General features: G+C 37.3%; 2 protein-coding genes across 2 annotated transcripts; both read left to right on the forward strand.

Moving 5' to 3' along the window:
• The first annotated feature begins 882 nt into the window (after positions 1–882).
• On the forward strand, positions 883–13,050 carry LOC110842854 (paramyosin, long form). Its single transcript, XM_022088731.2, has 25 exons — positions 883–1,041; positions 1,363–1,511; positions 2,146–2,202; positions 3,378–3,464; positions 3,577–3,743; positions 5,048–5,126; positions 5,188–5,307; positions 5,383–5,433; positions 5,515–5,786; positions 5,898–6,030; positions 6,253–6,469; positions 6,536–6,663; positions 6,870–6,982; positions 9,522–9,570; positions 9,714–9,860; positions 9,964–10,042; positions 10,165–10,214; positions 10,294–10,458; positions 10,547–10,613; positions 10,990–11,129; positions 11,227–11,332; positions 11,420–11,514; positions 11,641–11,686; positions 11,761–11,840; positions 12,258–13,050. The coding sequence occupies exons 2-25, from the start codon at positions 1,392–1,394 to the stop codon at positions 12,345–12,347; spliced, it is 2,658 nt and encodes an 885-aa protein (XP_021944423.1). The 5' UTR covers positions 883–1,041; positions 1,363–1,391; the 3' UTR covers positions 12,348–13,050.
• LOC118434961 lies at positions 6,989–9,515 on the forward strand. The gene has a single exon (XM_035849790.1). The coding sequence runs from the start codon at positions 8,132–8,134 to the stop codon at positions 9,383–9,385; it is 1,254 nt and encodes a 417-aa protein (XP_035705683.1). The 5' UTR covers positions 6,989–8,131; the 3' UTR covers positions 9,386–9,515.
• Positions 13,051–15,071: the final 2,021 nt, after the last annotated feature.

Genomic DNA, 15,071 nt, shown 5'->3' on the forward strand with positions numbered 1-15,071 from the left:
AAATTTCAAATCAAGAAAGTTCTCAACAACAACCTGTGTGCATATCATAATGCAATTTAAAGCTAAACGTTGATACCAATGAGTGGGAGGAAGCGAGCTAGCGACCGAGAGAAGAAGGAGACGATGAAAAACAAATGGTCCCAATTCTGACTAGGCGCACTCATGAGATGATGAGGTAGACGTCGTGTCTATAAATGGACTTGCTCTAATGTTGGGATGGGAGATTGGCCAAAAGTGAAGTCATCTCTTATGAGATTGTAAACTGTGTGGATATCCAAGAATAGGTTGCAGGGAAAAAAACCAGTTTATCTTTTGAGATCTCTGTCAATGCGGGCAACAGCAGACGGAGAATGGTAAGAAGTATGTATGAACCTCGGGTAGAGAAAAGTAAAAGAAAATCGAAACCTCCACTGCACAAGTCGTAGCTCATCCCTACAAGTTCCCCGGTATAGTAATTCGGTTCGGCAGAGTTGTAATGCTCCAAAAAGCTGGTACAGATAATAAGCAATGCCGTTGATTACCATGCAAAAACGTATCGCAACCCCCACAAGCCGACTTGATGTGCTCGGAAAAAACGAGATTTTTTTCTTATGTACGTACATATGCACAGATACAATTCCACGCTCCATCGCTATTTCGCATGGTGCAAAAAGCTCGAGCACTTTTCCTCCGAGCAACACGATCCTGTGTGTGTGACGGGGAATCCTCCCATATTGCCCTCCTGTTGTTATTTTCTAAAAACGACGCCTGACGTATAGACATTCTTGCTGTACCACTCATCCTCTCGTCTGCCCCATGTTGAATGAGCATGTAAACTAACTTGCTAACTATGAAAGTAAGAGGAGGAGGTTAATTCCATGGTCTCATCATCGACCGAATTTTCTTTCTCGGTGCGGATCTACACACGAATTTATCGTCGCCGTGTCTTTATCATCTTCGAGAAGGAGTGCTGATCAATTCCTTGCAACAAGGCAACGACATCATCAGTGGTTTCCGGGCAGTGTTGTTGTTATCTCTCTCTCTCTGTGTGTTCCTCCTAAGGTACATATATACACATCATCCCCCCACGCACCACAATCTCTTTGTCCTCTGAAAACTGCATATATTCCCCTAGTTGCACTTGTCGGTCGAAAGGGATTCCAACCTCCTCTCAGAGATTTGCATTTCTTGTGCTACTTAATACACAAATTTCCATCCACGATCTATTTATTTCATTATTTGTCAAATTACATATCTTTATTGTTTTTATACAAATTTATGATTTTTGAAAACGGGGATTTTTAATTGCTTCGTCGTTATAAAAAAGTGAATTGTTGGTTGGCGTCATTTTGTTAACATCCGATTATTTTGTGTCTGCTTTAGTGAAAGTGTAAATTCCTAAGGAGCGAAAAATGGCTGGAATGGCAAAGACCACCACGTCAAAGACGTACACGTATTCGAGTACGGGAGGAGGACATGGAGATGTGACCATCGAATACAGTCAGGACCTCAGCTCCCTTCGTCGGCTTGAGGTAGACTAAGAGAATAAATTTATTTGCCCCTACTTTTCCAAAATAAGTTTACTTCAATATATTCTAAGACTAAATTGACGAGTTTATTGGATGACGAAAAAGTATAGTGTCCCTTTGACCCAATTACAAAAATTGACATTATTATGGTGAAATTGTAAAAATTACCAGCACGAAAAATGAGAGTGTAACACTCATCCGTTGGAAAGAGTTTGAACTAAAGCCAAGATTTTGTTAGAAAGAAGGAATGAGGACATGGGAGAAATCTAGTAACGACTAGACTAGATTTTACCCAGGGATCACGTACATACATCTCGTTCTGTACAGTTCTAAAACTTCAGCCTTAAATGTAATGTTTAATCATACGAATTTGTAGATACCGTATTTTTATGAAATGCTTAAAATTGATGGACTATAAATTGTTAAATCTCCGTAATTTATTTCGCTAGACAAGTTTTTGTAGGGAACACCTTATGGATGTTGTTGAGGGGGCGAAATATGAGAAAACTATATTTGTTTCGTCTCATCCTTGAATTTTTTGTTAGTCATCAAGTTGGCTCCAGCCCGTTAAAAATTACGACCTATAAGTTTGTTGTCGAACAGGGACAATTTAATTTGATGTCATTTCCATTTTTAGGACAAAATCAGACTTGTGCAGGAGGATTTGGAATCTGAACGCGAGATTCGCCAACGGGTAAGTTCTTGTAAAACAAATTTAAGCTAATCATGAAATGTGTGAGAAAATAAATGTTGCAATCATCAAGATGTGATGAGTGTTGTATATGTGCTTATATTTACATAATGCAACTCTTGGCTGATTTTGTATATTATGCCCACACTTTGGTTCCATTTATATACAGGAAACACTGCTGAAATCTGTCTCTTGCATGGAATGAGCTATGTGTAGATAAAACACTTGGATAAGTACGATAAAGCGGATCAAATATTTAGACATGTATAAATTTCGAATGTTTACGAATACGATGGAGGCAGTTGACCGAGTAGAAAATAATTGGGCGTCGACAACCTTTCCCATGTACACACATAAATACACACATAAATATCCCTGCATAGAAACTCTAGACGGTTTCTAATAGAAGGAGGTTATGACTCTTACAGCCAATAAACCACGCATTGCAATTCCGGGATCAAATTTTGAAGCATGATAAGATATTACTGTGTTCTAATAGTCATTTTGCTTCAGAACTGAAAACTATGAGATGCAAATTAAAATTAAACAATTAATGGCGAGGTTATTTTGTTCCATTTTTTACTATCCAAGGTAGATTGACACACGAGTGAGGATGTATATACGGATGACATTGAATATTAAGTGACGCCAGCCGACTTGAACATGTCTAACGTCAAGAAGTGCTGAAGTCACAGTTATCCGCAAAAAAATTGTGCTGGAGAGATTTTCTAACTTTGAAAGAGTGCCAACTTCCTTCGATATTCGACCACCTTCATATTTTTACCCGTTGTTGGCCCGATTAGCATGGGTGCATAGTTATTGCTACTGATAAGATTCTATATATTCGTTGGTTCATAAATTTTTAATTATTTCATGCAGTAATGTTATATGCGACATCTTTTTTTGTGCCAGTTTATTGCACAGCCAATCCTGAAACAGCCAACGCAAACAACTTTTTAAAGTTTCGCCGTATGAGTTATTTCGGTAGGAACAGTGTAGAATACTTAAGCGTATTTATGGCCGTGTGCATTTTAAAACAGCAGGTGAACTGGTTAGGCATGAGAGGAAATACGTATGCACACCATTTACAAAACGAGATTATGGATGGCGACAGCATTTAAGCTTTGCTGGCTGGGGTTTGAGTTTAAAATATAAATAAACCAATTTGGCGATTACAGATTGAACGCGAGCGATCCGACTTGAGCGTGCAGGTGATTCAACTTCAGGAGCGTCTTGAGGAAGCAGAATGCGGTGTTGAGGGACAGGTGGGTAGCTATTTCCTAGATATGAACTGTATGATCCCATGGACATGTATGTAAAATATGCGCAAGAAGCGTACTTATGGCATACAAGTTTATGGGGTTCTTGGCTTAATAGTTCCAGATCAACCAGAAACGTGATGCGGAACTGGCCAAACTACGACGACTCCTCGAAGATGTCCACATGGAGTCTGAGGAAACTGCAATGATTCTTAGAAAGAAACATCAAGAAGCAATTGCCGACTATCAAGATCAATTGGATCAAATGGCAAAATCAAGGCAGAAGTAGGTGTTATTTTATTCTACTTTAATTTGCTGTCCACCGCATCGTCCAATTAGTACCGCAATATGTTTTACACCTTTATACAAATCCAAAGTTTTGCAAGTTTGCTAATTATGCTATTCAACTAGACAGCTAAAAAGTGAGAAATTAAAATAAGCTTTTCGGAGTTTTAAAATGTGCAATTTGACAGTTGATAAATAAGGCAAAAATGTGGATCAAATCCAAAGATGTATGTATTTATGTATTAGCACGACAATATGCACAAAATTCTTGAATGAAAGGAACCTATTACTGCAAAATATGCAAACAATGATATCGTCATTCATACGCATGTCTTGATAATAGGTTCCGTTTGGAGTAAGAGGAAACTGATAAGTGGTAATAGTTAAAGTTGCAATATGCAGATATGTAAAGCAAGATGAGTATGGATGGTTGCTGAATAACTATTGCGAGGGGAGAATAATGATCTGAGACTGCCTAGTTTATGTGGAAATATGCACGAAAGATAACAGAGCTGCAGTCTCAGAAGAACACAGATATGTAAATACATGCTTGTGTGCATATGACGATATAGACGACATCAGAAACAAATACATACATACAACAAAAAGCCTGGAATTCATCCGATCTATTTTAGAGGCAAACGCTTTATAGCAATGTGTCTCCTGAATATTTACATGGGGTTACCCGTTCGTGACTTATTTTTAGCCCATGCTCAAGAGCACATTCCTGCTTGATTTTTAGTTGAGGAGAGAAAAGTGCCAGACTAACTAAATGAATGGATTATATTACTAATGCAATAAGAATTTTGCACAAGATTTGTATTCAGATATGATCTTATGGCTTGATGAATTGATTAAGTGGAAAACATACGCTGCATAATGAGTGTGCGCAAAAAATTCACCACCACCAATAGCACCAGGGTCGAAATATGTCATGTTTAAGAGCATGAACCAAGTAATTTTAAATTTAGGTCGCATTCGGCCTTGCATTTTTCGAATGCATGATGCCAAATAATACGTCATATTTTGTATCGAGTTTCGCTGAAATAAGTGGACGCATGGAAATGATAATGCGTGACTGACGATGCGGAACGGACGAAATTTTGATATGCAATGATGATAAATCGGGAAGCATGATTACAACGTTCTCTCCTCTTGAAAGTCCTTAAAAAAGGATTCCATGTAATGGAAATCGTATTGAGCAGTATGAGAATTCCCGATTCATTGCATCAAGGGCTTGAAGAAATGCCTGCTTTTTTGCACATAATATTGGACTCGTGTAATAAAATTTGTCATCTCCACAGATCGGAGAAGGAGAAGACCAAATTCCAACAAGAAGTTTTCGAGCTCATGTCTCAAATTGAGTCCATCAACAAGGAGAAGGTATGTTCTTATCTAATAATAAAAGATTTTTCAACATACAAAGTCCAATATTTCTGCACAGTTGACCAGCTTGAAACAATGTGAGCGTCTGGAAATCCATGTTCAAGAGTTGTCCATCAAGATTGAAGAATTGAACAGGACCGTTGTGGACATCACTTCTGTCAAGCAAAGGATCTCCACCGTAATATCCAGATTCTGAACTCGTCATTTGTAAATTTATTTTATTCACACTGTTTAAATTAATAACTATTTTCAGGAAAACATCCAACTTACGAAGGAAGTCCAAGAACTTAAGGTGTCAATCGAGGTTGGTAAATCAATGACAATCACTTTAATCACTTTCACCAGGCAAAAAGATTAATTTTTACTTTTCATTGGGAAAAAATAGAACATCACTTACCTCAAGTCTCAGATTTTGAGCCAATTGGATGACTCTCGACGACGCCTTGAAGAGGAGGATAGACGCCGATCCACTTTGGAAAGCCAGCTTCACTCGGTCGAGATGGAATTGGAATCCGTCCGTGTCATGCTGGAGGAAGAGTCAGAATCACGACTTGAAATTGAGAGACAATTTTCAAAGGCCAGTGCTGACGTTTCCTTGTGGAAATCGAAATATGAGTCAGAGTGTCATGCTCGTCAAGAAGAGATTGAGGAAATCAGGTAATTTGGTATTAATTTATACGCGTATCTTTGTCAGCAAAGTTCCTACAAATGTGTATTCCTATATTACCGACAAGAACAATGTGATTTAATTTATTTGACTATCTATAGGCGCAAGTTCCAAATCCGTATTTCTGAACAAGAAGAACAAGTGGAGGCTCTTATGGCCAGATGCCTTGGTTTGGAAAAGCAAAAGTCACGCCTGCAAAGTGAAATTGAAGTGCTAATTATCGACCTTGAGAAAGTAGGTCTTAAAAGATAACCTAGTTATTTATTACTCACTAATAACAATGTAAATGATTAACACGTTCTCGCTGAGCTGAACTGTTTGACAGGCAGGTTAATGTAGACTCCTTATGCCCAAATGATATGTATGTACCGTCCGTCAGAAATGGCAGACGAAGAAAATCCAGATGTTGTCTTTATCGTTAGAGTAAATATTTCTAATCGAGCTTCTAAATTGCAGGCCAACGGAACAGCCAGGGAACTCCAGAAGCGATGTGACCAACTTGAAAGATTGAATGCCGACCTGAAATCCAAGCTGGATGAATTGAACGGTCTCTATGAAGCAGCTCAACGAGATAATCGTACCAAACAACTTCAAATCCAACAGCTTACCCATGAGCTCGACAAAACCCGAGAACAGAAGGAATACTTGTCCCGAGAAAACAAGAAATTGCAAGGTATTCAAATAAACATCCTAGCACTACTCAAACTGTTATTGCAGTATTATTTTATAATGATTTTAGACGACTTGTCCGAAACCAAGAATGCTCTTACGGAGGTTAACCGACGCTATCATGAGTTGGAACTTGACTACCGACGAATTGAGAATGAGCGTGAAGAACTTGCTGCTGCTTACAAGGAAGCTGAAGCTGTAAGTAAAACGTCATAATTTTTTCGTAATATTTAGATGTGAATTGTAGCATGATTACATTTTGTTCTCGGATCTAGCATGCTCTTTAATGGGCAAATGAAATTATCATGAACAATGATTTATTTATATTCATAGCTCTCAAATATTCATAATTTAATGAATACATGTAATAGCTATATAACTACACAGGTGTTTTTAATTGATAGGCACGCAAAGCTGAAGAACAACGGTCTCAGCGCCTTGCTGCAGAGATGAACCAATATCGTCACGAAATGGAGCGTCGTCTGCAAGAAAAGGAAGAAGAAGTGGAATCTATCCGGTGAGTAGTCCTTTTTTCTTGGTCATCTTTTTAAACTGTGGAAGAATTGCTTGCATTTCTATACTTTTACGTGTGGAGAAAGTTTGTATTCCTTGCTTTCTCGCACTGCGGCGTGGGTGATGTTCGTAGTGAGAGACGGACGAGGAGCAAAGTTTGAGCAGCGAGGCTACGATCACATACAATTGCATAATATGTTTGTATATTTATATGTGAAACACAAGGTTACTTGAGATATTTTGAGACACATTGCACCCTGACTGACGCCGATATTTCGTTAGACCTGTCACTGCTGTGTTACTACTCAATCAGCCTATTGAACAGAATTATTGTACATCAACATCTTGCATAGTTGACTTCTACTGTTCTGCATCCTGCTTCGGGCAAGTTCCTCCTGTTACTCTCCTGCTTCTTGTAAACATGTATTGAATGAAGTGGACCTAATCAGTGGTTCATAACGTCCCAAAATCATGTCTGTTGTATATTCGAATCTCAAGTGAATCTAGCAGTGTGTTCATTTGTGTGTGTACATATTATGCCCCACTCTATTAGCTAATACCATCTTTTATCCAATTTACAATGAATTTTTGGCAGAATTCCCACGTTTCGTTTCAAATATGTTTGATGTAAAGTTACATGTTGTTTTTCTATATTAACCATGAAATGAATGAGCCAAGAGGGCAATAAGGCTCACGTCTGCAATTTGTTTGTACTAAGGTGATACCTTTGAATGTGGTTGGTTGTGAGGGTATAGAGATGGATTGCAGAGTGGGTGGACCAATTTGTAACATGTTGCCTGTCAAGTGAAAGTCTATTTTAGCCCATCTTTTGTTTGTATGGGATTCACTTTACTGCTCCACTTTTAACATATCATTCATCAGAATATTTTAAAATTTGCACATGTGGTGGTGCAATAAACAAGGTCTGATTTTCTAGCCAAATTGGCAGACTCTAGGCCAATTCAGTCAGTTGTCTTTGATCACCATGAAGTTTGAGACAACTCTTTAATTTTGTAGTTTTGTGTAAAACCGAGTTTCACAGATTTGCGAAGTTTTAGAAAATGTAGTTTTTAGAAAAAGTGTGAGTGAGTGGAACAAGTAAAAAATCTTTACCCTCAAATCTGACCAATAATATTTGTACTGATTTGAAAAAATGTGTGCATCCAACTCTATAAAACTCAGGTCAGCCCCATCAGCCATGGCTATTTTGGCAGAGCAACGCGGATTGCTAGCGGAAACTCAATCATCAGAGTCTAGAAAACCACTCAGAACTCCAAGGAGAACTTACGAGGACAATTTTGACTTTGCTTTTAGCTTTTACCAGCCCATGTTAGACTATATGGATAAAAAATTGACTGCTGACTTTCCCTTCGACCGTAAAGAACTGCCCCATTTGCCCTACGTCGATGAAAGATGTCTACTTGAGCCACTTAGGCTGAGAAATACTCCAAATAAGAAAATATGCAAAGAGGAGCATGCAAATAGTAGCCGGTCCATTTTGAGTCCTGCACTTGTACAAAGAGTTCAAAGAGAAGCTCATCGGTCCCTCGAGGAAGAAAATAAATCTTCCAAGTTGAAAGACATGATCGAAGCATCCGAAGGGAGAGAAAGGGGAAGAAAAGTATTACAGCAACAACAACAACTCCTACGACGTAGTGGTGGTAATAGTTTCGCGTCTTCGTCTGCTGGTAATCCAGATCTGTCATTTTCCTCGTCCAGAGCAATAGAAAAAAGCACTTTGGGTGCTGATGGAGGAATGTCTAGGGTGAAATTAGGTGTGAGTAATTCGATGTCGTCCTCCTCAGTTTTGGCTCACTTTTCCCCCAATGTTTCTGACTGTTCAAAAACTTTTTCCGTGACCAAGACTCGTACTAAGACTGTGGATGAGCCACTTGACAAATCCTTGAACCGGAAGTTGGCAGCAACCTCGACAAATTCAGGGTCCACTTCGATTAAATTTGGCGATTCGCAAAATAAAACAACTTATCATACCGAAAACTCTGAACGCAATCAAAATGGGTTTTCTCCACTTTCTAAATCTAAATCCATTGCAGCTGTAACATGTAATAAAACAACCCAAGACAGGATGAAAGCTATCTCTGACAAGTATAACAATATAATGCACAAAGATCCCGTTGGGAAGATTGAGACCTCCTCCTCGTTCTCTAGAAAAAATTCTTCTTTTTCTGACTTTGGAAGATTTCATAATAACATCAAAATGAATGAAAGTGTTTGCAATAATGACGAGAATGATGATTTCAAGACTGGCATGTCGAGATTTAGAGGGACGAGAAAAACTGTGCACTTTTTACCATCTCGACCTCCACCAAGGGTTGGGATATTAGATAGAAATAAGGGTATTAATATGCAAAGTGAAGATGCAGAATATTGGAAGGGCTTGTGGTAAGCCTGATGTGTGTATTAGTGCACTTTTTATGCCATAGTATAATTATCATGCAAGACCATGTAACTCCACTGTGATTTAAAGGTCTGTGGGTCTTCTAGTCTAAATTGAACTTTTTTTTATTATCTATTCTATGTAGCAAGCAGATGACTATTGAGATTGAACAAATGAGTGCTCGTCTTATCGAGGTAAAACTAAATTACTGTTATTTAATTCGCATGGATTTTTACAGAGCTATATCAGCCATTTATAAGATTTGCATAATGCAAACATTTTTGTCTAGAAGTTAATCTTTGTTACATAATAAAATAATAAATTTTGCTTTGTGAAGGCCGAGACCAAGTTGAAGACCGAGGTTACCCGAATTAAGAAGAAATTGCAGATGCAGATTACCGAGTTGGAAATGTCATTGGATGTCTCGAACAAAAATAACATTGAGTTGCAAAAGACCATCAAGAAATACTCTATCCAAATCACGGTAATACTTACTCTAGAGTCTAGACATGCCATCAATAATTGCATGCAAGCGAAAATAACTCCGTATTTATTGCCTTTGTACTTGATACACGTGTTTTTTTTAGGAATTACAAGCCCACTACGAAGATGTGCAACGACAATTGCAAGTGGCGTTGGACCAATATGGTGCTGCACAACGCCGAGGTAAGGTTTTCAAGAAGAACACACAATTACATTGATTTTGAGCAAAAGGACGTGTGAACTTTTTTACTGCATAAACAAGAATTATACAGCCTTTAAAAATTCCTTTTTCCTTTGTTTAACAGCTACTGCCCTTCAAGGAGAATTGGATGAAGTTCGAACCAGCCTTGAAACTGTACGGTGTTCCAAATAATTCTGGAAATATTTTTATTAAAACGTTAATAGCAAGCTTAAAAACATCTTAATTTTTCTAGGTTATGAGAGCCAAGCGAAGCATTGAAACATCACTTGAAGAAGCTGCAAGCCGAGTGAACGAATTATCCACCATAAATATCAATTTGGCAGCTCACAGAACAAAACTGGAACAAGAGTTGTCCATCATCAGCTCAGACTACGATGAAGTGTCCAAGGAACTTAAGGTATGTGCGAACTTTTGTAATTATTGTGTACATGATTCTGGTCATCCATGAATCTGCTTTTATATATGTAATTTTCATAAATTTCCAGATGTCTGACGAGCGATACCAGAAGGTACAAGTAGAATTAACGCGAACAATCGACATCCTCCACGAAGGTAAAACAAGTTTTATGAAAATTAATATGCAATATTAATATGCTTAGTAATGATTAAGGTGTAAACTAAACCCCCAAAAAAGTACTTTCTTCCCCAAGAAAATATCACTTCATAAATTCATTTCTATTGTAATCAAATTAGTATTTTGACCATTATCTAAAAATTCATTCGAAGAAACTATTTTGATCTCCCATATATTAAACTCGCTGTGAGTAAGAAATGCAAATTGTACACAATTCAAACATTATTTATTAGACTTGTGGATATGTATTTAAATTTAACAAGACAATTCTTTTCACACGATGTCATTTTTCAAGATTACTAACGCAATGCATTTGTTTTCCTTTTCATGTTTTTCTCGCGAATAATAATGAAGAACAAGAACGAATTGTTAAGATCGAAAGCATTAAGAAATCTCTAGAAATTGAAGTAAAAAATATCAGCGTTCGTCTCGAAGAGGTTGAAGCTAATGCTCTTGTCAATGGAAAACGAATCATTTCAAAGCTAGAAGCCAGGGTAAGTCAAGGAATGATTTTAAATTATGTTTATCAATATATTTGAATGCTCCAAAGTGCAGGTTCAGTTTTAAATTTAAACTTTCACTTTACATTAGTTACGAGATATGGAACTCGAATTGGACGAGGAAAAGCGACGCCACCAGGAGACCATTAAGATTTTGAGAAAGAAGGAGAGGAACATTAAGGAAATCATGATTTCAAGTAAGTACATTTAACAAAAAATTAAAAAGCTTTTTCATTTCATACCGTTTATACCTTATGAACTAATAATTAAACCTTATTTTTCAGTTGAAGAACAAAATCAACAGATCGCATTATTGCAAGAGGCACTAGACAAAGTTGGTCACAAGGCTAATTTATACAAGCGACAACTGCAGGAACAAGTAAGTAAGCTTTTTTTCAGCCGGAATCAACAAAACAACATACATAATATATATGAACATAATATCTACATCGTGTAGATATATATATACATATCTATATCGCTATCTAAATTGTTAAAACTGTAGGAAAGCATGTCCGCAACAGCATCGACCCGTGTTCGACGATTCCAGAGTGAGTAAACTCAAGACTTTAAGCATTACATGTTGAGAAAGTTTTTATAAATCTTTGCATTATTTGTCATCCAGGAGAGTTGGAAGCCGCTGAAGAACGTGCCGACTGTGCCGAAAGCAATTTGGGGATCATCAGGGCCAAACATAGGTCCTTTGTAAGTTTGTTTTTCCTTCTTGGTTACAATGCATTCATTGTGTTATTAATTACCCCGAACCAAGGCTAACATATTACCACCTTTTTCCATGCGTCTGTGGGTGAGATTTTCTACCAAATTTTCAAAATAGAAATTTTACACTTGGGTATTTAGGTTGACACGCATCAAGAAAATATATAGCGAAATTAAAAGTTTTTTTCAAACACACGACGCAGATTTTAAAAATAGTTGCATCACAGTACAATTGTACTTACTAAAACAGACATCCCATGCACTTCATTATAAAAATAAGGTCGAATGCTGAAAATTGAGTACAAAATAATAAAATGGTTTGGCAACGACTTATGTAACTACTGGTTCGGGATGCATGTACAAAGCTTCCTATAAACTTAATATCAATTTTTTTTATTATTGTAGGTCACCTCTAACGTTTCCACTCAACAACAAGTTGGCGGAGGCCAAGTCTACATGGTGAAGACCGAGACACAGTCGTCGGAGAACTACTAGGAGGGAGAGAGATTGACCTTCTGCCCGTTATTAACACCAACATAATATAATTTCATTACAATGCATTTATGAATTTATAGCATCCAACTCACACTTTCTCTCGCATTTAATCGATACCCATTCAATTCGGTTCATACATATATCCAAAAAACACATACATAAAATCCAAAATCTGAAGCTGTCGAGTGAAATTGTGTGCATCTATAGATCGCGGCTGTCCAAAAGCAAAGCCAACTTCTGTCTGTTACTGTGCAAACGTCAGTTCAACAATTAGGCGGCTTTATTCTAATTGTAACCACACAGATTGTATAATAACCTAATCAATTGCAATTGAGTGCTGAAATGCGATATTAAACGAAGTAAGTATTGATTTGTAAACTTTTCTCCCGTGTTATTCTTATTCAGCATCATTGAGTTGATCACCTGAAAGTGAAACCTATCTCCAACTTCTGCAGTATGTTTATCTAATAATGTCTAATATGCAGGCTTTTCTCTTCCATGTCTCAAATAGATTACGTCTCCATCATAAAATCACTTTTTCTGATTTTCTCCTCCTCATCATGATCCAAATAATTCTAGTCTCGTAGCAGTTTTAGCATACAAAACTTATCCACTTCTTTCTTCCTTGTGCATGTGTATATGTTTGACGACGAGTACTTGTACTGCAATTTATTATGTATTGCCAAATATTTATCATTCTGTACTTACAATAAAATTAGCTGTTTGGTAATGTTTAATGAGGTGCTATTACTGTTAGGTTTGCTGATTGTGCTAAATAATTACATACATTCATTAATTAGGATTCAAGTCGAGCAAAAAAAACTAGCTGAAGACGATTCTTGATTACTAAATGTATGAGATATGTGCGCACAGCGGAGTGAAAACTCTAGTCAATATTCGATAGGTAGACCACGCTACTTGTTCATTGACCAAATGAATATCGGTCGTGGAAATCTCAAGAATTTTTTAATTGTAAACTGATTAATTAATTTACGCTTATAGCCATAAATACATACATATAATAACAAACAACTTTATTGGTGTATCTGCAGTGTGAATGTATAACGTTTTAAATGAAATGTTAAATTTATGAAATAAATTGAATTAACCAACAAAAACGATGCTTCCAATTTTATTTTAAAAAAAGAAATGTTGGTTTTTACCAAAAATGGATTTATTTGTATTTTCACTTGTTCCTCCCTTCTTGCACAATGCGAATGCCATTTGCTGTGTGCGTCCTTTTTATGTGGAAGGTAGGGTCTGACACACTTTTGACTGTGTCCGCATATACATTTTAATGGCAAGGATACTCAAAGTCAACAAGATAAAAGCAACGGCACGTGTCGTTCCTCGCGTTAATTACTTTCACAATTCCCTTTCGATATGGACCGCGTCACACTGGTTGAAAATTCGTTTTGATGAGCATGACATAACATTTCTACAAAATAAAGATGAGTTATTTCCAGCTGCCCCGTCATTATTGATGATGGCTCGTTACGCGTGACCTATTTTGGAGCAGCGACGGTAGTTCCTGATGACCGTATGGTTATTAGGTTAATAAAATTGGTCACGTTTCAGGTAAAAATTAAAATTATACATACGTAATGTACGTATGTATAATTATGGTCTTGTTACTGACCTGAAGTAATAATTAAATAAATGGAGTAAGTACACACATAGAAATCTGTACATCCATCAACAAGGAGGAGGCAACCATTAAGAGGTTTTGTATCTGCATCCTCTGCTTCTTCGCATCCTTAAAGGGATGAAATGAGGCGGGGGAAGGGTGTATAAATGACAGACAAAATATGAGAGAAAGGCCTCGAGAAGAAAGAACGGAAATGTCTCTGCACACGAGTGACTCTGTCGTGCCTTCATCAAATTCATGAAAGCCAGTGATCACGTCAAGCAGGCAGGAGGAGATGCTCTTTCCCATTATTTGGATTCAGCGAGTACACATTAGAGCCACGTACTAAGGAGGTAAATCTATGTATATAGAACGTTATAGGATGTTACTCGCATGGCATAAAATGAGAAATGTCCTGAATCTGTTACTCTTTCAGTCGCCAGTGATGTCATTAATCTTTGCGTCACTCCAGCAACTTTACTTCTAGATCAGGTAATAAGTTATCTAGGGATGTGTATTTTGAAGCGTAGTGGAGTAAGAGGGCCTAATGTTGTGCTGTAGAATAATTTCCATAATTTATGCAACACGCAGACAACCAGATGAATTTTTTAACAAAGCAAAAGTATAAAAAGAAAGATGCGGGGCAAATGGAGACTCGCCACTTTCTTTACTGGAAGGCATCTACTTATGTTCGTAGTAGCAAGCATAGCACAAAGTAGAGCACTATCTCCTTCCGCTTTGAAGAAAGTGTCAGACAAGAGTGGAGTGACATTTAAATGAATCTGGAGATAAACTTATTAGCAACGGAACAAGGATGACTTGAATGATTATACTTTAGTGAATATCAGAATCCGGCGCAGCATTATTGCACGCATGTGGAGGCAGGATGTGAAGATTTTAAAGAGATGAAAAGCATTGTGCGATCTACATCCGTATGAAATCGTAGAGAGAGAGAGAGGAAAGAAGTTGCGTGAAAAACAGATGGATTTTTAATGATAATGTGGACGAATTCACTGAATGTGGATAAATTTCCTTGGTTCTCTATTTCGCCATTTTTTCACTGTGCTGTGCATGCATGTGTACAAACAAGTTGAGAG

The sequence above is a fragment of the Folsomia candida genome, unplaced genomic scaffold (assembly GCF_002217175.1).
Source record: "Folsomia candida strain VU population unplaced genomic scaffold, ASM221717v1 Fcan01_Sc001, whole genome shotgun sequence".
In the NCBI taxonomy this organism is placed as follows: Eukaryota; Metazoa; Arthropoda; class Collembola; order Entomobryomorpha; family Isotomidae; genus Folsomia; species Folsomia candida.